The sequence below is a fragment of the Sorex fumeus genome, unplaced genomic scaffold (assembly GCF_029834395.1).
Source record: "Sorex fumeus unplaced genomic scaffold, SorFum_2.1 ptg000002l, whole genome shotgun sequence".
NCBI classification, from domain to species: domain Eukaryota; kingdom Metazoa; phylum Chordata; class Mammalia; order Eulipotyphla; family Soricidae; genus Sorex; species Sorex fumeus.
Genome location: NW_026606059.1, coordinates 5,819,058 through 5,841,896, shown reverse-complemented (window position 1 = coordinate 5,841,896; position 22,839 = coordinate 5,819,058). Strand labels below are relative to the sequence as shown.

The 22,839-nt window shown below is 52.8% G+C and overlaps 2 protein-coding genes across 2 annotated transcripts in view; one reads left to right on the top strand and one right to left on the bottom strand.

Annotated features, from left to right (window-relative positions):
* The window catches only part of TGS1 (trimethylguanosine synthase 1), a 39,482-nt gene extending 28,469 nt beyond the window's left edge, over positions 1-11,013 (bottom strand). The window contains exons 1-5 of the mRNA XM_056112495.1: positions 10,910-11,013; positions 7,876-7,934; positions 6,647-6,825; positions 3,801-4,593; positions 282-399 (exon numbers count right to left, since the gene is read on the bottom strand). Of these exons, the coding sequence (XP_055968470.1) occupies positions 282-399; positions 3,801-4,593; positions 6,647-6,825; positions 7,876-7,934; positions 10,910-11,013 (1,253 nt within the window). The remainder of the gene's footprint in view (positions 1-281; positions 400-3,800; positions 4,594-6,646; positions 6,826-7,875; positions 7,935-10,909) is intronic.
* A 211-nt stretch (positions 11,014-11,224) lies between these two features.
* TMEM68 (transmembrane protein 68) overlaps positions 11,225-22,839 on the top strand; it is a 28,167-nt gene continuing 16,552 nt past the window's right edge. Inside the window, exons 1-5 of the mRNA XM_056109627.1 lie at positions 11,225-11,278; positions 14,487-14,532; positions 15,315-15,708; positions 19,999-20,166; positions 22,255-22,448. Of these exons, the coding sequence (XP_055965602.1) occupies positions 15,384-15,708; positions 19,999-20,166; positions 22,255-22,448 (687 nt within the window). The 5' untranslated portion in view covers positions 11,225-11,278; positions 14,487-14,532; positions 15,315-15,383. The remainder of the gene's footprint in view (positions 11,279-14,486; positions 14,533-15,314; positions 15,709-19,998; positions 20,167-22,254; positions 22,449-22,839) is intronic.

The following is a 22,839-nucleotide window of genomic DNA, read 5'->3' as shown; positions in this document are numbered from 1 at the left end:
ATCCCACTCTGCTTCTGTGGCAGGGCATTCATCTGGGGAACATAAAGTTAACAAAATAGGAGACTAACACCCAGGAATGGCCGAGATTTAGTACCAGGAATTTTACTCCATGGCTTGGAGGCCAGCCACACATGCTAGGGGGAAAGGCAGCTCAGATAGAGAAGGGAGCACCAATAAGGGGTGTTGGGAGGATCCTCCCAGGATGGGAGAAGTATGCTGAAAGGAGACTACAGACCGGACATGATTGTCACCCATTGCCTCTTTTGCAAACCACGACTTGCCTCCTCTTGAGTTTGCTCGGCCTCTGCTCGGGGGGGTCATCTTCACTGTCACCTCCATCACTTCCGCTGCGGTGGGAGCCTTCTCTGACCGAGTTCGCCCCTGAGGCGTCCTGTGAACCTGAAGAGGGAGAGGTATCACACGGGCACGTGCCTGGGCTCCCCCAGCCTGCAGTTTGCAAAAGCCACCCAAGTATTTCAGTGACGCCTTCCAGGAACTGTACATGCACAGCAGTAAAGCGTTCGACTACTTCTATCCAAGCATGCAGCTACACGCGAATCCGAGCACTAAAATGACAGTGTGTCTCTCAGTTTCAAAGTTCCCTTGGTCCGATTACTTAAAAAGCAAACGAACTTTCCCCTAGCCATCCAAGTCTAAACAAATGAATCTGGTCACTTCCGTGAGTCTCCTGCCCCCACACCTGGCTGTCCTCGCTGGGGACCCTTGGAGGGGGGTGGGTTGAGTTTCCCTCCCCGCCCCGAGCCGAAGACCTTCAGAACCAGCCACAACCATGCTGAGACCACCCTCCACACGCATGAGGGTACCGGCAGAGGAACAAAGGCATGCGGGTCCTGGGGCTGAGATCTCCAAGCCTGCTCAGATCAGGGCTGAGCATCCTCCACCTAGACCCTCCATCTTCCAGTAGGCGGGGGTCACACCCACCAACTGGCCCCCTGGCACCATGTAATCCCATCAACGGCCAAGACTCAGAGACTATAAAACCCAACCTGGCAGGCTACCGAATGTAACCTGCCCACACGGCAGAGTCTGGCAAACTCCCTGTGGCGTACCCAACATGCCAAATACCAGTAACAATGATGGGTCTCATTCTCCTAAGCCTGAAAGAGCCTTGAGTATGGCACTTTTTAGAATCTCAGGGCTAGGACGAAGGAGACGTTACTGGGGCCTGCTTGAGGCAATCAACAAACAACAGGATGATTGTGATCGTGATAGTGACCTCTGTGATAGGCATCACATTCTGATGGAATTTTAATCTAAATAACCTCAGAGACCGCACGTGAACATAGACTAAAAGTCTTTTTTTTTTTTAACTTAGAAACAAATCATTTGCTTCTGACCTAGTTCTATAGTAACAGGAGTGTTGGGACACGTGTCCTAATTTGGGGCTGAAGCAATGGTGAAGGGGGGACAGGGTGCCTGTCTTTCCCCTGTGGTCCCCTGAGCACAGACCCAGGAATCAGCCCTGAGCACCACCAAAGTGTGGCCCCCAAACAAAACAAAAAGTGTCTTTAATGTGTAGAGGTTCCAATTGAAGTACATGTCTGATCTGTTCTACGTTTCCTCAAAGTCACAAAACGGGTGGGCAAAATGAGTGGCAAGGAGCTTGCAGCGTGACGGGCTTTTGTGCAGTGGCAGACAATTTCCGAATGGCCACATTCAGCCAACACCAAGCACACTCAACATATTTTACGTCTGACCTCAAGGGGCCAGACAAACCAAGATTTGTTTAGAGTTCGGGGCCAGAGTGACAGTGGACAGGGAGTAGGGGTCTGCCTGGTACACAGCCAACCTCTGGCACCACATTTGGTCCCGCAAGCACCAGAGTGACGCCTGATCACAGAGCCAGGAGTAAATCCTGAATGCTACTGGGTGTGACCCCAAAGACAACAACAAAAATAAATAAATAAGCAAAATGAGGTCAGAGCAACAGTACAGTGGTTAGGGCATTTGCCTGGCCAATGCGGCCAATCTGCGCTCAATCCCCAGAATCTGATACGGTCCCCTGAGGCCGCCAGGAGTGATCCCTGAGCACTGAGTCAGGAGTAAGCCCTGAGCACCACTGGGTGTGGCTCCCAAGCAAAGGCATCATCATGAATTTAAAGCTCATCTTTAAATTCATCCTCACGGCAGTCCCACTGGGCCAAGAAAGAAAACAGGCAGTAGACATCGACGATCTATACACAACCACTTCTCAAACACGCCCCACCAACCCCCTAGCGCCACTCGCCCGAAATGAAAGTGAGCTGGAGAGACAGGACAGGGATACAGTTCTTCCTTTGAACGCAGCCGACCTAGGACCAATCCCTGGCACCACACAGGGTTCACTGAGTCCCACCAGGAGTGATCCCTGAGTGCAGAGCCGGGAATAAGCCCTGAGCACCGCTGGGTGTGGACTCCAAACAGAAAATAATCACATACAAAGGACGAAAATGCCAAAATAGAAAGGAATGAAAATACTGCGGTCCACTGTAAGAGCACAGAGAAGACAAGAAATTAAGCATGGTAGCACGGTCCTCCCGCTGTTCATTGATTTGCTCGAGCGGGCCCAGTAACGTCTCCATTGTGAGACTTTGTTGTTTCTGTGTTTGGCAAATCGAATACATCACGGGGAGCTTGCCAAGCTCTGCCGTGCAGGTGGGATACTCTTGGTAGCTTGTCGGGATGAGGGATAGAGAGGAATCAAACCCGGGTCAATAAAACTCTTGGGGCTGGAGAGACAGTACAGTGGACAGGGCATTTGCCTTGCCAGGTTTGATCCCCGGCATTGCATCTGGTCCCTGAGTCTGCCAGGAGTGCTCCCTGAGCACCACTGGGTGTGGGGTCCCGAAAAAAACCAAAAGCTCAGCAGACGTACTCTCGGTGATGCAGCTGAGTGAGCCACACTGACCCGGTCAGTCCTGACTGCGGCCCCCACCTGCACCCCGCTGGGCAGGCGCCCACGGCACGGCTGACACTAGGGATTTTCCAAGACCCCACAAGCCAGGCCACCCGCTACAAATGCACGCCCAGCTGCATTTCTCTTCTCTGGCTTTCGGGTCACACTTGGCAACACTCGGGGCTTACAGGGATCACTCCCGGCGGGCTCGCGGGACCCTGTGTGGTGCCGGGGACTGAACCCGGGTTGGCCGTGTGCAAGGCAAGTGCCCGGCCTGCATGCGCTTCTCTAGGGAGCGGACGGTTGCTCCGTATCTCAATCCCGAACATGATCCATAATCCGCCCTGCCCAGCGCCAGGGGTGTTCTCAGCCTCTCATCTGATCCCCACGAGCTTGCCTCAACTCACGACAGATGAGCAGCCCATGGAACTTCCTAGCGTGATTGCACCAGCCACCAAAGGACAAGACGCAGCTATGACGCTTCTGAGACCCCTTTGCAAGGAGGCTTTTCATTTCCGTTTAAGAGGAAGATAAACAAGAGGCAGTAAAACAAGCAAAAAACCAAACAAAAAACACTCAAGGGGTAGAATCTTTTCACCCCTGAAGTGTGAAATGTGGGACTAGAATGATAGGACAGCAGGTAGTGCGTTTGCCTGGCAAGTGGCTGACCCGGGTTCAATTCCCATGGCGTCCCCCGAGCACCACCAGGAGTAATTCCTGAGAGCAGAGGAAGCCCTGAGCATCGCCGGGTGTGACCCAAAAAGCAAAAACAAAAACTCTGAAGTGTAAAACGGAGGCGACCAGTGTTTAACTCTGCCACTGCGGACAAACGCCCGAACGCCCGTTTGCGAAGTGAAGTAATGCGGCCACCTCCACGCACAGAGTGGGTCCTGGTCCCTCTTACCTGGAGAAGGCGGGTTAGCGCTCCCACTGCCCGACAGGCCGCTTTGGGGGGCGGCTCCGTTGTGAGGCCCCCCATGGCCAGAAGCTGGGCACTCCCTGGGGCCATGGCCTTCTCCCGGTCCCAGGTCCCCGGAGGACTCTCCCGGGCAGTGCTCTGCGGCTTCCGGATCCAGGCTCAGGCGCCCGATGCCGTCCAGTACTTCTGCAGGGTCTGTGGGGCGGGCGGGGGCGCTCTCGCCCTCAGCGGCCCCCGTGGTGGACTCCTGGCCCGGCTCCTCATCCCTGACGTCGTAGGTCCAGCCCTGGGCCTCCCAGTAGTGGAACTGCCCCAGGTAGTGCCAGTACAGCCGGCTGTACAGCTGCTCCCACTCGGTGCGTGTGTCGGGCGCGGCCCAGGGCTCGGCGCAGTCCTGGCCCGGGTGCGTCTCCTGCCAGCCCTGCCACAGCAGCCCTGGACCCTGCTCGCGCCAGTACTGCTCCCAGCGCGGCGTCACCTCCAGCTGCGGGTCCACCGCGTCACCGGCGCCCTCGGGAGCACCCTCGGGAGGAGCCGCGGGGCCCCCGTTGTCGGGCGCGACGTCAGGTGCGGGTGCGGGTACAGTGTGTGGGTTGGTCTGCAGGTCACCAGGGCCCGGCAGCTCCGGCTCCTCGGCCAGAGAGGGGTCGTCAGAGGCCGAAACGTCGTCCTCAGAGTCCTGTCTCCAAGACTCCCTCCGAATTTCATCCAAGAATGTCTTTGAATGTTTTTTCTTCTTCTTTTTTCTTTTGACTTTATTTCGAGCGTTCGTGGCCACCTAATGGAAGAGAAAGAATTTGATCGTACAGCGCACCTCGTCAAGTACAGGAGAACGGAAAACTCCAAGTCTACTGTTATTATTTTTGGTTTTGGAGCCATACCCAGCAATGCCCAGGTGTAAAAACTATGCACGCTGAAGGTTGTGTGTTCACGGGCTCTCTGGACGGCTCTGTCTCACCGCCCGCGTTCGGTGCTCTTGAGCCGCTGTGTGTGGCCTGGACCAGGACGGCTGTTAGCCAAGGGCAGATGAAGGAAGAAACGAGGGCCAGGCTGGTCGATGTCAATAGTAGTTTATTCCAGTCCTCTTCACTCCTGTCTCTCCTCTGCATCCTTCTCTCCTGGGCCCCAATCTGGAACCCTTTCTCCTAGCTCTCCTCTGGACCTCTGGAGCTCGAGCTCTCTCACTTCTGACTCCCTCTTCCAAGCTTACAGTCTTAGTTTATATAGCAATTACGTAAGGTGACACAAAGGTGGGTTGAATATTGACAAGTCAACAAAGAGAGATAAGACCACTCCTCCAGGAGATTAACTCAAGGATAAAATCTCATCTAAAGAGATTACTCCAGATTACTAGGAGATCAGCTCAAGGGTGGGATCCCAATGAGGGTGTGTTCTTTCCTCAGCTAGTAATCTACTTAAATAGTTGTAATAAATCTACTTCTAATATTTCTAGCAATGTCATTCTGTGTGAGCACAGTAAGAGGTATAAACATCTCGTTATACATTCCACAGTCCTCAGGCCAGGTTAGTCTTCCTAGCCCCAGCAGGGTCCTAGTCTTATCGTTACTTACTTTTGGATCATGACAGCATTTGTCCATGATCATGCCCTCAACTTATAGTTGAGTATCGTGGCGCTTTGGCCTGGCCCATTTCGATGCCAGGGTAGCTCACAGCTTGCCCTGGGTCCGTTCAGTCCCTCGTTGGGACCCTGCTTTTGGGGTGCTAGGAACTAAGGGCAACTGAGTCAAGAAAGCAGATGCCCAGGAGTAAATATTATTAGGAGTCAATCAACTCCCAAGTTACAAAGCATAATATTAACTGTCTTCCTGTGTCCATACAGAAAGGACATTGCTTACAAGTTCAGTGTCCTTCGATGGGTGTGACCTGATAAACCTAAGCTACCTGAGGAAGGACAAAACAGTGTTATCCTACACCCAGGGGTGATTCCTTGCTCTGCACTCGGGGATGACTCCTGAGTGCACCCTATGAGCACGGAGAGGAGAAATTCCCAAGTGCACAGCCAGGAGTAACGCCCGCCTCACCAGCTGTGCTCAGGGCTTACTCCTGCTAGTGTTTAAGGGGACTGAACCTGGGCTGGCCATGGCAGAGGCCCTCCCTGCCCACTTCTGTCTCTCAGGTCCAGGATCCAGGTTTACTCTGACATGAAGCAAAACGCCAGACAGACTCTCCGCTTTAACTTCACTCAACCTTAGTGCCAAGTTTTCAGGAAAAGAGAACAGGGGCCCAAGCGATAGTACATCAGGTAGGGAGTCTGCCTTGAATGTGGACTACACCTGGGTTCAATCCCTGGGATCCCATATGGTCCCCTGAGCACCGCCAGGAGTGATTCCCGCGTGCCGAGTCAGGAAGAACCCCTGAGCATTAGTGAGTGTGGGTTCCCCCCAAAACAAACAGACAAACATTTTATATGTGTGTGTGTGTATGCAACATATACGTGTCACATGTGGGACACCACCATTTGCAGTTTTGGTTAATTCACAAATCTACACATTGTCAAAGAGGTTGCGTGTTCAAAATCAGAAGAACATTTGATTCGGGGGTAACAAAAGTCCAGGTGATCATTAATTAAAATATTTCTTTAAGAAGAAGAGAACAGAGAGAGTACAGCAGGTAAGGCACTTGCTTTGCCAGTGGCCGACCAAAGCTTAATCCACAGCATTCCATAAGGTCCCTGGGTACCATCAGGGGGTCCCTGAGCTGTAAGCCAGGAGTAGGCATGCCCTGAGCACTGCCAGGTGTGACCCGAGCAACAAAACAAAACAAAACAGACAAACCAAAACCACGAGAAGCAACAGAACGGAAACACGAACCTCCAAATTCCTCTGTGCAGACCCCCCGCCGAACTGAAGGGGCAGCCCCATGCTCCGCATGAGCTCGGCCTCAGAGTCCAGCTCGCTCTCCTCGAGGTCCACGCGCCGGTGGCCGCCGCCGCGCGGGTCCGTGGTGACGCTGGGAGGGGCATCTTCCTCCCCTTCGGTGGCCTGGTCTCCTGCAGACAGCATTGGGGAGACAAGGCTGAGGTGTGGACGGTTCGAAAGTGGAATGTGAGCCCCAGGGAGTTCACATGATGCCAGACCTGGGGTTATCCCACGACGCCAGCCCCGGGGTTATTCCATGACGCCAGCTGCCCATTCCACTTCCGCTTCCTGAGCAGTTTTTTTTAGCGGCCTAACGAGGATGAGAGGGAGGAAGGGGCAACGCACCCAGAGGGGAAACGCATACTCTGTATCCCTCGTCTGTCTGCCAAAGTACCGATGTGGACCAGAGTCATCCCGCATGGTTCCCCGAGCACCACCAAAGCGATTCCTGACTGCAGAACCAGGAGGAAGCCCTGAGCATCACTGAGAGGAGCCCAAAGACCAAGGAAATGATCTATGGAGTGACAGAAACCGCCCCCCCCCACCCAAGCCCCTCATGGGCCCTGAACTCACAACTGGGATTTGCACCCTGCCTGTGTGGGAGGGCTGAGTTAGGAAAGCCTAGCATCCCCTCCACAGGAAGATCCTCCCAATCGCCCCAGCTGAGGCTTGAGGACAAAAACAAGTTGTGTGTTATCTGCATGGTGTCATCTTGGTAATGAAATAAACTAATTCTGTGGGTCGTAAACACATTTTTCCCTACTGATCCCTTTCTGGGGGCGTGGGGAGACTCAGTGTTGCCTGTAAATCTACCTTGCTTGGCAAACAAACAGAAGGCCTCAACCCCCCCAGCTGAACCAGAGCTCGGCTCAAGTGGGTGGGAGCTGTCTATGCCCTATAGAACAGGCTGCTGGGAAGGGCCACAGGACAGCAGGCAGGGCCAGCCTGGCAAGGGGCCAGCTGGGGTCCGATCCCTGGCAACATACGGAGCCCCAAGCCCACCGGAGTGACCCCCGAGCTCAGAGCCAGGAGTAAGCCCTCAGCACGGCTGGATGTGGTCCACAAACACACACACAATAAGTAAAAAGAATTAAAACCAGGGTGCTAATAGCGACATCCCAATGAACACGGTACATGCTTAATTTCAGCAAGGGGCGGGGGGCGTCCAGTTTCATATTTACCTTCATTGTTGCCTCTGACATAGTAGCCTTTCAATCCCAGATTGTAGAGTTTGCGGTCTCTGTGGAGCAAATGAAACAGACAACATTGACAAACAAGCTATATCACTTAAAAGGGAAAAAAAAAAAAAGTTCAAGGTAGTCTCGAGGAAGTGAAAGTGAGAGGCACAAGGGCTAAGAAAGCTGACGGTGGTGAAAACATTTCCCTCTTCCGAGCTATAGCGGCACAGAACACACCTCTCCTGGGGAGGCCACCAGGATTGATGCCGACATCAACTATTTCGCTTACTCAGCATGGTCAGCTTTTCACATGGTATCGACGAATTGTCTATTAGGTGGTGACTGTGGATATTGGGCACGAAGACATCTATTTGTTGAATGACACATAAACGAAGAAACTTCCGTACGTTCGCTGGCACGGAGGGGGGTCGGGTGGCTACCCTGTCCCATACTCCCAGTCCTGGTGCCGTCCGGGGCAACCCAAGGGCACGGGGTGAGCGGGTGCCAGGCCAGCGCCTCTCCCGCCCTGCTGTCTCGCCGTCCCTGCCCCAATGTCCTCAACTGCCTCAATGCGGGTGATGTGTGGGGTGTGACCCCGGCAAGAAGACACAGCGATCGCTCTGATTACCCAGTTCCTAAGAGAACAGGAAAAAACCCAGCGACCACACGTTCTAACACCGAGTCCTTCTGCCTGGCCTCTGAGGGGGATCACTTGATCATTTGACTTCCTGTTAATCATCAATTTGCTCGAGTGGGCGCCAGTAACGTCTCCATTCATCCCTGTCGCGTGCTAGTGTAGCCCAATGGTGTGTCCCCAATAACCCTGGACGAGACTCTGTCATCAGTTCCCAAAGCTCATTCGTTGTGCTTTCTGCCTCGCAGTCCCGAGTCTCCAGTGTGGCTTTGGAGATGGAGGCAGAGTCCCCCCCGGGGCGGCATGACACCCCCGTGTGTCAGAGTGCTGGGGTCCTGCTGTCCCCGCTGTTCTAAAGGGTCTTAATTTTGCACCAACTGAGCTCAAGGAAACAGTCAAGTCTCCCCTCGATTTTGAACTTCACTGTTCAAAGCAGACCAGAACTTCTGTTAAGTCGAGCTTTTATGTCTGAAGTACGAAATTCCCTGAAAAGAATGTCTTAGTTCCAGAAGACCAAGTTCAGTATAGCTGCTACGTTACGCGGTGACCACACAGGCTTCCAGAAAGCTGCGTGGACCCTTGAGGCTCGCTAGTGGAAAACTCCCCAATTCCGGTATTTCAGAGTCAATATTTCTATGAACTACATACGCAGCCTGGGGGCATGGTTTACCAGGGTGGGTGTTCTGGTTTTAAAGAAGCTGAGACTCACAGGGCTTGTCCCTGGAATCTGGATCTTTCTGTTTGTTTTTCTTTGGCCACACTGTCTGACAGGGTGGGGTCGGGGTCGGCCAGAATTTGATCAGATTGGTCAGGGTAGGACTAACCCCTGACCCGCTGCCCTGTGGCTCAGGGGTTTCACCTGACGTCTGCTCCTCACCACTCACTGTTTTTCAGGCAGGGAGGTTTTAATTTAAGTATTTTTATTCTTTTATTTTTATTTTTTTTGCTTTTTGGGTCACACCTGGCGATGCACAGGGGTTACTCCCGGCCTCTGAACTCAGGAATTACTCCTGGCGGTAGCTCAAAGGACCACATGGGATGCTGGGAATCAAACCCGGGTCGGCCGCATGCAAGGCAAACGCTCTACCCGCTGTGCTATCGTCCCAGCCTCCGAATTTAAGTATTTTTTAAAAGGCCAGAAATGTATGCAATTAAATTGATGCCCTGTTCCTAAGCCCAGACCTCCCTCCTAAAAAACGGCTCCTCTTTTTCTGTCCTCTCAAAAAAAGGCTCAGAGGAGAACAAGTCGGCACACGGGGCGTCTTCCACCCTCACCACATGATGCAACATGCACGAAACGGTCGGCCGTGCAGTTCACCTGCCATTTCTAACGGGCCCTCCATCCCCAGCGGGACACCTGTGTCCTCCCCAGGCAGCAGAGATCTCCGGGCATCTTCACATTTCCTTTCCCTTCTGGGTTGCTGTTCTGGGCCACACTCAGCAGAGGGCTTGCTCCTGGCAAGGGATGACTCCTGACTCTGTGCTCAGGGCTGACTCCTGGCTCTGTACTCAGGGGCTGATTCCCGGCTCTGTGCTCAGGGCTGACTCCTGGCTCTGTGCTCAGGGATGACAACTGGTTCTGTGCTCAGGGATGACAACTGGCTCTGTGCTTAGGGCTAACTCCCGGCTCTGTGCTCAGGGCTGACTCCTGGCTCTGTGCTCAGGGATGACAACTGGTTCTGTGCTCAGGGATGACAACTGGCTCTGTGCTTAGGGCTAACTCCCGGCTCTGTGCTCAGGGCTGACTCCTGGCTGTGTCCAGGGAGGACCCCTGACTGTGCTCATTCCTGGCTGTGCTCAGGGCTTATTCCTGGCTCTGTGCTCAGGGCTCACTCCTGACTCTGTGCTCGCTCCTGGCTCTGTGCTCAAGACTCAGGGCTCACTCCTGACTCTGTGCTCACTCCTGACTATGCTCAGGGCTTATTCCCGGCTCTGCATTCAGGGCTGACTCCTTGCTCTGTGCTCAGGGCTCACTCCTGACTCTGTGCTCACACCTGACTCTGTGCTCACTCCTGACTATGCTCAGGGCTTATTCCCGGCTCTGCATTCAGGGATGACTCCTGGCTCCGTGCTCAGGGCTCACTCCTGACTCTGGGCTCACTCCTGACTATGCTCAGGGCTTATTCCCGGCTCTGCATTCAGGACTGACTCCTTGCTCTGTGCTCAGGGCTCACTCCTGACTCTGTGCTCACTCCTGACTATGCTCAGGGCTTATTCCCGGCTCTGCATTCAGGGCTGACTCCTGGCTCCGTGCTCAGGGCTGACTCCTGGCTCTGTGCTCACTCCTGACTCTGTGCTCACTCCTGGCTCTGCACACAGGGCTCCCTCCCGCCTGCACGCGGGGCCCCTCCCGGCGGGGCTCCGGGACCCCGCGCACGCCCTGCCCGGCTGGCCCGTACTCACTCCACGAAGGCCCTGGAGCAGAGGCAGCGGATGGGGGTCGGGTCCCCCGGGCCCAGCACGCACAGGAGCATCTCGGCCACGCGCTGCCAGCGCCCGCAGCCCATGGCGCCTCTGTGCGCGTGCGCGGCCCGGGGAGGCGGGGCCGCGCGGGGCGGGGCGGGGCCGGAAGCGCCGCCGCCGGAAGGGGCGGGCCGGGCGGTGTCGCGGCGCGCGGGGCTCGGGCCGCCGCCGCCGCCGCTCCGGGCCGCGGGTTCCGCGCCTTCCCCGCATCTCGTCGCCGCCGCCGCCGCCGCCGCCGCCCGACCCCCTCGGCTCCCGCGCGCCGCCCAGCGCCCCCCGCCGCCCGCTCGCGTCGGGCCGCCGCCCTCGGTGCGCGGGGGCGCGTGCGGGGCGCGTGCGGGGCGCGGCGCGTCGGGGTCCCCGGGCGCGGCTTCCCGCCGGACGCGCTTCCGCGGCGGCCCGGCCCGGCTGTGCGGCTGCGGGCGGGCGCGCGGAGGCTCCAGGTACCGGCGCGGGACGCACCCGGGGATGCGCGGGGCGGCGCGCGCCTCCTCCCGCCTCCGCTCCCCCGCCAGACCCTGCGGCCGGGCCGCCGGCCGGCCCCGGGCACCCTGCAGGGCCAGCGCGGCTCGGGGCAGGGCTCGGGCACCGGGCGCAGGTGTGCGGGGCCGGGCAGCGCCAGGCGCAGGTGTGCAGGGCCGAGCGCAGGTGTCAGGGCCGAGTGCAGGTGTGCAACGCCGGGCGCAGGTGTGCAGGGCCGAGTGCAGGTGTCAGGGCCGAGCGCAGGTGTCAGGGCCGAGTGCAGGTGTGCAACGCCGGGCGCAGGTGTGCAGGGCCGAGCGCAGGTGTCAAGGCCGAGCGCAGGTGTCAGGGCCGAGCGCAGGTGGGCAGCGCCAGGCGCGGGTGTGCAGGGCCGAGTGCAGGTGTCAAGGCCGAATGCAGGTGTCAGGGCCGAGTGCAGGTGTCAGGGCCGAGTGCAGGTGTCAGGGCCGAATGCAGGTGTCAGGGCCGAGCGCAGGTGTGCAACGCCGGGCGCAGGTGTGCAGGGCCGAGCGCAGGTGTCAAGGCCGAATGCAGGTGTCAGGGCCGAGTGCAGGTGTGCAACGCCGAGCGCGGTGTGCAGGGCCGAATGCAGGTGTCAAGGCCGAATGCAGGTGTCAGGGCCGAGCGCAGGTGTCAGGGCCGAGCGCAGGTGTCAGGGCCGAGCGCAGGTGGGCAGCGCCAGGCGCAGGTGGGCAGGGCCGAGCGCAGGTGTGAGGGCCGAGCGCAGGTGGGCAGCGCCAGGCGCAGGTGTGCAGGGCCGAGCGCAGGTGTCAGGGCCGAGTGCAGGTGTGCAATGCGAGCGCGGGTGTGCAGGGCCGAGTGCAGGTGTCAAGGCCGAATGCAGGTGTCAGGGCCGAGTGCAGGTGGGCAACGCCAGGCGCAGGTGTGCAGGGCCGAGCGCAGGTGTCAGGGCCGAATGCAGGTGTCAGGGCCGAGCGCAGGTGGGCAGCGCCAGGCGCAGGTGTGCAGGGCCGAGCGCAGGTGTCAAGGCCGAATGCAGGTGTCAGGCCGAGCGCACGTGTCAGGACCGGGCGCAGGTGTGCAGGGCCGAGTGCAGGTGTCAGGGCCCAGCGCAGGTGTGCAGGGCCGAGCACAGATGGGCAGCGCCAGGCGTAGGTGGGCAGGGCTCGGCTCGCGCCGTGCACCCCTGGACGCCGGCAGCTGCTGTCCCGGGCAGCGCGCGCGCCTCCGTGCCCCATGCCGCGGAGGACTCAGGGCCAGGGTTGGCCACGCCGCTGGGCCCCACACACCTGCGCCCAGATGCGGCGTTCTTTCGCAGCGGGATGCTGAGGAGGCGCGTGCAAGGGCTCAGCTCCAGCGTCTCTTGGGCCTGGGGGCTGGCACTGGGGGTTTGTCACCCCACACGGGGGTCCTGGCAAGGGAAGGGGGCGTCAGGGGATGTTGACTACCCCACACGGAGCCTGGCAAGCGAATGCAGATCAGAAACGCAAGGTCTGCACGCTGTGGAGTGGTGTGTTTTGTAGGGTACAATGGTTGGCTTTGTCAGCTGTCTTAACTGAACTAGTTCTTTTATTATTATTATTATTATTATTATTATTTGCTTTTTTGGGTCACACCCGGCGATGTTTAGGGGTTACTCCTGGCTCTGAACTTAGAAATTACTCCTGACCGTGGTCAGGGGACCCAATGGGATGCCAAGATCAAACCCCGGTCAGCTGCGTGCAAGGCAAACGTCCTTCCCCCCTGTCCTGTCGCACTGGCCCCTGAACTCGTTCTGAAGTGAGCTTTATTGATGGTTTGGTGGACAAGGCTTCCTCAGGACAGCCGGTCATCAGGCCTTTATTAGGGGTGCACAGGGGAGAGTTACCTTCCACTCCTTGATTCTTTCTTTGAATCGGTGGCGTCTGCAGCGCACCTGCCCGGTGAGTCATAGACTCCAAGCAACCCAGGATGGCGCCAGTATATATGATGATGACTGTTTAAAATAGATTTGCAACAACAAGAAGGAAGGAACTTTCTGAGCCAGGCATTCTCGTCCAGATTGCTCCTGTTTTACTTGCCTCACGCGTGCAGCTGCCTGCTCAGCAGACAGCGAAGAGAGGCTTCCCCACACGCCCTCATCTCTTTGGCACGGCCGCTCTCCTCTCCTGCCCCTTCTCTGCTCCCCCCAGTCTGTGGTCCTGGTCTCAGCCTGGCCCTGTTTGTCCACCGCACCGGGCAGCATCTCACGTCCAGGTGCTCTTCTCATCCTCGTGTTGCAGAGTTCTGAAAACTGAGTTGTTGTGTTCCTCTCAACATCAGTTGTCCGAGGGTCATCCCAGGGAACGGGAAGGTCAGGAAACTAAGGTCTCAGCAGCCGTTCCGAGAGTGAAGAATCCTGAGGAATTTGCAGTGCCGGCTAGTTGTCCTGAAGCTTATGAGATTATTTCATGGATGAGGTTTGATGGTGCAGAACTAGGGCCAAGAGGGAAGAATCACAGTAACTTTGGCAAGGGTACTCTGCTGGTTTTTAGGAAGTAACACTGAATCCTTCGTCCTGGCAGATTAAGGCTGAGTGTGTTGCTGACCCATAAGTCAACTTGCACGGTGATGCTGGCATAAGACACTATCTATTGCCCTTGAATATCATTCTCTGTAACACTTTCAGTTACTGTTATTATTATTATTTCCTGCCTCATCCACAAAGGATCTGAGGTTAGTTTTCATTCCGATTACATGATAATCTAGGACTAGAACCAGTGGAAGGAAAGGAAATAGGATAGCACTTGGTAGGAAAACATGAATGCAAGGGCTAATAGAACTCTTGTGTCCAGTTTCCATGTCACTGTCTGTGTATGTGTGCCAAGTTACTAAGCAGATACATAATTACACACCTTAACTTTTTCTCCTAAGCAAACTTTTTTTTTTTTCAACTCTGAATTCTATAAAGCTGCAGTTGAAGTTACAGAGTATCCGTCTGGCTTCTCTGAAGCCTTGGGCTGTGAGTGTCTCTTACTATTTAGTTGTGGAAAGTCTAACTCCATATATCATTGATTTTAATACCATTTCTTTTGATTTGCATACTGTTTTCCAGAACATGCAAGAATGAAGCCTGGGCCAAGAGAGTTACCTAATTTCTGGTAAGTCAAGCAATTGGTTTCGCGGGAGACTTCATGGTAAAATGATATGCCTTTTGATCATTTAAAAATCTTAAGTTTTGTAACTCTAACAAACCATACTGATGGCAATAACATAATGCCAAAAGAACAAGGAGCTTTTGGTAGCCTGTGCATTAAAGACAGTATCCAGAAATACACCTCATTTCCTACAGAATTGGGTTACTTCCATTGAATTGGATCTTGAGATTTTTATCTGTGTGAACAGTTACTGCATCATAGCCTAGGTTAAGATTTACTTGTTCGGGGCTGGAGAGATAGCACAGCGGGTAGGGCGTTTGCCTTGCACGCTGCCGTCCCGGGTTCGATTCCCAGCATACCATATGGTCCCCTGAGCACCGCAAGGAGTAGCTCCTGAGTGCAGAGCCAGCAGTAACCCCTGTGCATAGCCAGGTGTGACCCAAAAAACACAAAAAAGTAAAAATAAAAAAGATTTACTTGTTCACTCCAATCCACTTAAGTTTGTTGGATTATTAAAGTAAACCTGAAATTTCATTGTATCACTTTATTTTCCTTCATAATTACAGCTTGTGGGCTAATTCAGAAGCCAACCCTCAAGACTTCATGAGGGACAAATGAAACCTTATACTTTTTTTTTACCTGAAATCGGCAACAGCGTTAACCATTCTACAACTTAACTCATTTTCCGTTGTAAGCAGAGGCTCTGTGTAGTATTGATGTATTCTAAAGCCTTTAACTTTTCCACTGCTCAGATAATAACGTTGTCTTCTTTGTTCCCTTTCTAGTGACATGGTCATTGAGTTGTGGTGGCAATGAAGAAAGAGGCCGAATTGATCGTTTTCCCCTAAAGGAAAATGATAGACAAAAACCAAACCTGTGGTGTGGGGCAGGACTCGCTGCCCTATCTGACGTGTCTGATTCACATCGTCGAGGGGTGGTTTGGTGTGGACCACTTGGAGGACTACCTGAACTTTGCAAACTACCTTCTGTGGGTTTTCACGCCCCTCATCCTTCTAATACTCCCGTACTTTACCATCTTCCTGCTCTACCTGACGATCATATTCCTGCACATCTACAAGAGGAAGAACGTGCTGAAAGAAGCGTACTCTCATAACCTGTGGGACGGCGCTCGGAAGACGGTGGCGACGTTATGGGACGGCCACGCAGCCGTGTGGCACGGTAAGCGCCATGGCCCCGCCCCCCCCCCCCAGCAGCCTTCTCGTGCACTTACGTGTGTCTGTGCGTGTGTGCGCTCGTGCGTGCCTGTGTGCCTGTGTGTAGGTGCGCGTGTGCACTCCGGTGTGCTCCTGAAACTGTTCCCTTTGCATTGTAAGAGGTGCTGAAAGTAACAGCAGAAGAGGGATTGGTGTAACTTCCTCTTCCTGTCTCCCTGCATCCCACACAGACACACACACACACACACACACACGCACACACGCACGCACACACGCACACGCACACGCACACGCGCGCGCGTGTCTTTCCTAAAGGCTTTTCTCCAGACATTGTCATTGTCACTGTCCTCCCGTTGTTCATCGATTTGCTTGAGCGGGCCCAGTAACGTCTCCATTGTGAGCCTTTGTTGTTACTGTGTTTGGCATATCGAATGTGTCATGGGGAGCTTGCCAGGCTTTGCCGTGCGGGCAAGATACTCTCGGTAGCTTGCCAGGCTCTCTGACAGGGGCGGAGGAATCAAACTTGAGTCGGCCATGTTGGCGGCATGCAAGGCAAACGCCCTACCGCTGTGCTATCGCTCCAGCCCTCCAGACATTAGTGTCTAGTAAAGAGGACAGCTACTGGGGCTGGAGTGATGTACAGCAGGGAGGGAGCTTGCCTTACAGTTGACCCGGGTTCCATCCCTGGCTTCCCGGATGGTCCCTGAACACCAGCAGGAGTGATCACTGAATACAGAGCCAGGAGTGATCCCTGAGCACCCCTGGGTGTGTCACCGCCCCCCCCCCCCCCCCAAATTTAATAAAAAGACAACTACAGAGCAATGCAGATATTATGAAGGTGATAGTATAAACATCTATGTTGATTCTATATGTCTTTTTTTTTTTTTTTTTATTACATTCAGTATCCCAAGGGCTGGAGCGATAGCACAGCGGGTAGGGCGTTCGCCTTACAAGCGGCCAACATGGCCGACCCGAGTTCGATTCCTCCGCCCCTCTCGGAGAGCCCGGCAAGCTACCGAGAGTATTCGATATGCCAGACACAGTAACAACAAAGTCTCCAATGGAGACGTTACTGGGCCCGCTCGAGCAAATCGACGATCAACGGGAGGGCCTTTACCTTTACCAGTATCCCAACACCAATTCCAACACTATTACACCTTCCTATGACCATTATTGCCAGTTCCTCCCCCCTCTCACCTAAGCCTTCCCCTGCTGGCCCTAAATAATCTATTTCTATTTCTTGATATGAGTAGTTTGCTGAAATGATCAACAAGGATCACCTTAGAAGAAAGTGTGTGAGGATTGTATCTCACCCTGGAGCCGTTAAGCCGTTGTATAAGAGATTACTGAAATGTTACAGTTTTAGTCTTGCATGCTAAGATTTTCTTAATTGAGATTTACATCCCATCTGATGTTGTGTACTATTCCTGGTATATCAGCTTTGTAGAGTTTGAGATGTTGCACAGAATTCAAATATTTTGAATGGAGTTAAATTTTTAACTGAGTGGTGACTTTGGGTCTGGAGACATCTCTGTAGCTTGTTGCTCTCTTTCCAGATTTATTTGTGAGTCTCTGGATCATGGCCATTAATGAGCTTAGCGATAGCCCAATGGGTAGGGCGTTTGCTTTCCATGAGGCCGACCCGAGTTCGATTCCTCCGCCCCTCTCTGAGAGCCTGGCAAGCTACCGAGAGTACCCCACCCGAAAGGCAGAGCCTGGCAAGCTCCCTGTGGTATACTCGATATGCCAAATACAGTAACAAGTCTCACACTGGAGATGTTACTGATGCCCACATGAGCAAACCCCTAAACGGGATGACAGTGCTACAGTGGTATTGTGCCGGAGACAGTTTGTGGGCCATGTACATTTCCCAGGCTGTGGAAGTCTGTAGGTTTCAATGTGCCGGTGTTGGATTTAGAAGCAATCTATCTCTCAGATTATCTTGACTGAACTCCTGTTACTGGTTTTGTAAAGCCTGAAGGCAGTTAACTCATTTACATAATAAGCCATTGCAATGAGGTGCAGTTAGATGCAGTTACTCAAGCTCCTAGAGACCCCAGTTCTCTTCTTTAAGGAGCCTCAGAATACCGAGGCCAGCGATTTTGCTAAGCATGGAGTCGGAGCAGAACGGGTAAGATACTTTTTTGGGGTGGCGGAGGAAGTTTGGGTCACACCCGGCAAAGCTTGGGGGTTACTCCTGACTTTGTGCTCAGGAGTTATTCTTGGCGGTGCTCTGGGTATAGAACCCAGATCTGCTGCGTGCAAGGCAGGTGCCCTCCCCACCATGCTCCAGCCCCAGGTAGATATTTCTTTAATGACTTGTAACAAGAGAGCCGCGTTGATCACAAGTGGAAAGGTTCTTATTGGGACCCAAACTACTTGGCATACTGTCCCTGGGATGTCCCCTCTGGCCGGGGAACGGGCAGCAGTTGCCTTTGCAGTTGCTCTCTCTGAGCGTCTATTGCCTGTTTGATGCCCTCCCGCCCCTGTGATACACTGCGTGTCGATATTGTGTGTGTCATGCATACTGTACGCTCTAGCATGTATCCTGGAGTTTGAGTTAGGAGGTGGCAGCTCCCACATTGGAAGGGGGACAGGAGTGATACAGATTTCAGAGTTTGGAGGTAAACATGCAAAAAAAAAATCTCAGAGTCCAAGGGAAATGAAGTTATGGTGCTTCAGGATTTTTAAATTTCTGCCAGGTAGGAGAACACAGGACAGAAAGGCGCCACCCCCCCCCCCCCCCCCCGGGAGAAAGTACATGAACATAGGGAAGTGTGCATAAGGAGGTGTTGTTCACTTCACGCGTGAGAGTCTGGGGAACGCCACTCGTGGGCAGTGAAAGCTTGAACTAGGGTGATGGTCCCCGACGCCCTCTGGGCGGGGTGTGCTGACAGCTGGGCTTCGGTGGGGCAGGAGAAATAGGCCATGGGCTGGCCTAGTCGCTGATGCACGGCGCTAGTTTTTGTGGGCAGGGGGACTGAACTTTCCTGCTTTCGACCAGGTGCGGGGGTATTAACCATATGGTTTATTTTCTGAAGTGTGGGCCGTTGAACCCTGGTCTTCTGCATACAAAGCCCAGGAGTTGCATCCCTGGACTGATTCTTTCTCTCCCCCCGCCCCCTTCTCTTTTTGGGTTTGGAACACAGAAAAGAACCTTAGTGCTATGCTGTACAGAATCCCCTCAGGAAGTATTTTTGATTTTTCAGACAATGTATCTGATGGGACTTTTAATTCTTTTGATAGTCATGATGGCCGTGTATGAGTGTTTTGTGGAACTTGTGGTAAACCGCACGGTTTAGAATTAGGTGGTTGGAGGAAAAGTTGTAAGTATAGATGCATATGAAACAAAACATCTAAGAAATAGGGTTAAATTCAGTGTTTAAAGACATTCTCTTGGGTCCACGTGAAATACAAGTGAGTAGTTCCTTAAACATTATGTGTGATCAACTACCGAATAGTCTGGTTTGGGATGTTTTGGGAGGGGAGGGGGTTTGGGGGCCACACTCTTCGATGCTCAGGGGTCACTGTAGAATGGACCTCTGTGGTGGGGACCATATAGGATGCTGTGGGTTGAACAAGCCTACAGCACGCAAGGTAGGCGCCCTACCCACTGTCCCATTGCCCCGCCCCATAGTCTAATCATAGGTTTGATGAAGATATAAGCGACTTTATTACTATTATTTTTGCTTTTTGGGTCACACCCGGCGATGCACAGGGGTCACTCCTGGCTCTGCACTCAGGAATTACTTCTGGCAGTGCTCGGGGGACCATATGGGATGCTGGGACTTGAACCCAGGTCGGCCATGTGCAAGACAAATGCCCTCCTCGCTATGCTATCGCTCCAACCCTGATATAATCGACTTTAAAAGTGAATTAAAACTCATTTCTGATGAATCTAAAGTTTAGTCTGAAACCTTCATTGTTTGAATTTTTGTTCTCTCCCTCCTTCCCTCCCTCCCTCCTTTGGTTTGGGGGGCACACCCATAGTGTGGGGGGCTTCCTCCTGGCTCTCAGATTCTGGTGGGGGTCGTGGGATCCTGTGGCGCCCCAGGCAGCCTCCAGCCCTGCTGTGTTACTCATCAGGCCCTGAATCCAATTCTAGTTTCTTAGCAAATCAGAGGAGAAAAGAAATCCTAAGGGTCTCAGGTTTCTGTTTCAAATCTCTTCCTGGGAATGGCTGGCCGAGCATCTTGGAGAGAAAATTTTCAAGCTTTCTGCAGTAATAACCATCCATTTGTGTAAGCTGGCTGATAAATATATATTAAGTATCTGAATTTTGTCTTTCCAACAGGTTATGAAGTTCATGGGATGGAAAAAATACCTCAAGAAGGACCAGCACTTATTATTTTTTATCATGGAGCTATTCCCATAGATTTTTACTACTTCATGGCTAAAATTTTTATTCACAAAGGCAGAACTTGCCGTGTTGTAGCCGATCACTTTGTCTTTAAAATTCCAGGTAAACTCTAACTGGAGATATTGTTATGATACTTGGTGAATGTGGGCCAAGTAGGTGAGAGCCTTTCTCTCTGAGTTCTTCAGCGTTCTTTGGAAAAGTTTCTTGACCTTTTTAGGAAAATAAACTCGTCAACCCAGTTTGGACGCATTGGATCATCTTACTTAGTTAATATGTTTAAATATGAAAACATGGCCAAAACTCAAATTTCTTAGTAAGAGGCTTTCAGTTACTGTTTTTCCAGGCTAAGTCTTGGACTTCTGTTTTGTAGGAATAACTGTAACTTTGCCAAGTAATTTCTATTTTGGCGATTGATTTTTCATATGATGAATACTTCCATGAAATGCAGGCTTGGGGGAGTTCATTGTAATTAGTGTGATTAATAGCTGTTTGGGAGCAAACGAAAATTAGTAGAAGGATTAGCTAGGGTGTATTGTGACTTCATGTAATAGTACAACACTGCCTCCGATATCCTGTCTCGAGAAGCCTGCTGTGTCTCAGTAGATTTACCTAGTAAACTTTTGAAAAATGTTAGTTGAGGGGCAGAAGCAATAGTAGATAGAGCAGTAGGGCATTTGCTTTGCACCTGCCCAACTGGGTTCAGTCTCTGGTTCCTATGGTTCCCTGAGCCTGCCAGAACTGATCCCTGAGCACAGAGGCAGGAGTAAGCCCTGACCGCCACTGGGTGTGGCCCCCAAACAAAAAACAAAAGAACCAAAAAAAAAAAAAAACCCAACAGAAACCCTGAGGCACTCACAAATTAGAGTTGAGGTTCACGTGACCTAAGGAATGTTATCATGCTTCTGTCCTGTAAAAGTGCCCGACCTTTGCCCAGTAAATTTTTTAGGTTAAGGACTAAATTCTTTTTTAATCTGTCCAAGGCTGTTTTCCTTTTGAAGAGATCAACTAAATGGTGGTATTGGTAAAAGGTAAAAGGTAAAGGCCCTCCCGTTGATCGTCGATTTGCTTGAGCGGGCCCAGTAACGTCTCCATTGGAGACTTTGTTGTTACTGTGTCTGGCATATCGAATACTCTCGGTAGCTTGCCGGGCTCTCCGACAGGGGCGGAGGAATCGTACTCGACCGCTTGTAAGGCGAACGCCCTACCCACTGTGTTTTTCTCTGGCCCCAGTTTTTTTTTTTTTTAAATCAGTGATTCTGTTGTTGAGTTAGTTATTTTGGGCCACACCCAGCGGTGCTCAGGGATTGTTATCCTGGCTCTGCACTCAGGAATCATTCTTGACTGTCTTGGGGGTCCCTATGGGATGCCAGGGTTGGAACCTGGTTCTGCCATGTGCAAGGCAAATACCCTACCTGCTGTACTTTCACTTTCATAGATTTGATTATGATTTGCCAGTTTTGACAGGCAGGACGAAGTCTAGTAAGATTCACATTCTTCGCAGTGATTCTTGCTTTGACAGGATTAAAGAAAGATTTGATTTACTGTTGTTGGTGGGATTTTATTTCTAACGACTCCAGTTAGTGGTGAATAGGTGAAGTTGAAGGAGCTTTGGCCAGACATCTGGCTAGGAGGACATCTCTGTATTGACAGTTGCTAGGGGCTGGATTGAACAAGCTGAGCAACTCTGCATCCGCTTTCCTCATCTGTGAAATGGGCTAGGCATCTTTGTCTTCCATGGATTTTGTGAGTTTGAATTTGCAGCATAGCTACAGTGGTAGGTGATCAGTAAGTTGGTGAATAACAGGTGTTGAGTTATGCCTGTTTCTTCACCATTGTATTACGCGTATTTTAACCTTAAGTATTGTCGGTTTTTGTTTTTGCTTTTTTTTTTTTTTTTTGGTTCACACCTCGCGATGCACAGGGGTCACTCCTGGGTCTGCACTCAGGAATTACTCCTGGCGGTGCTCAGGGGACCATTTGGGATGCTGGGAATCGAACCTGGGTCGGCTGCGTGCAAGGCAAACGCCCAGCCCGTTGTGCTATCGCTCCAACCCCGGCTTTTGCTTTTTTCGTGAAAGATGCTGGTTTAAGTTCCAGGGAGGCTGAATGCTGTAGACTGGGAAGATTTTTCTTCTTGTAGAATTGGACAGAAAGACTTAACTCTCTGTGTCATGTCGATGTTTCCTACAGGGTTTAGTTTGTTGCTTGATGTCTTTTGTGCCCTCCATGGACCAAGAGAAAAGTGTGTTGAGATTCTGAGGAGTGGCCACTTGTTGGCTATTTCGCCCGGCGGAGTTCGGGAAGCTCTCCTCAGCGATGAGACCTACGGCATCGTCTGGGGCAGCCGCAGGGGCTTCGCGCAGGTGGCCATCGATGCTCAAGTGGTGAGTCGGGTGCACCTGAGTCTAGGGTGAAGAGATGTTGGAACTGCATGCTCATGGAGGGGCAGCATAAGACTCAATCATTTTGTTGCACAACTTAAAATACTGTTCTAATCCTAAACAGGAGCTTTGTAAGGGTCTATCTCACAGTGATTCAGTAAGGGTAAAAAAATAAATAAAATCTTATATGTTTAGTCATAAGGATAATAATCAAGAAATTTCTTTGTTCACGAGGTGCCATCTTTGTTTTGTTTTTTTGTTTTTGTTTTGTTTTTTGGGTCACACCCAGCGATGCTCAGGGGTTACTCCTGGCTCTGCTCTCAGGGATGACTCCTGGCGGTGCTCAGGGGACCACGTGGGATGCTGGGATTGGAACCCGGGGTTGGCCACGTGC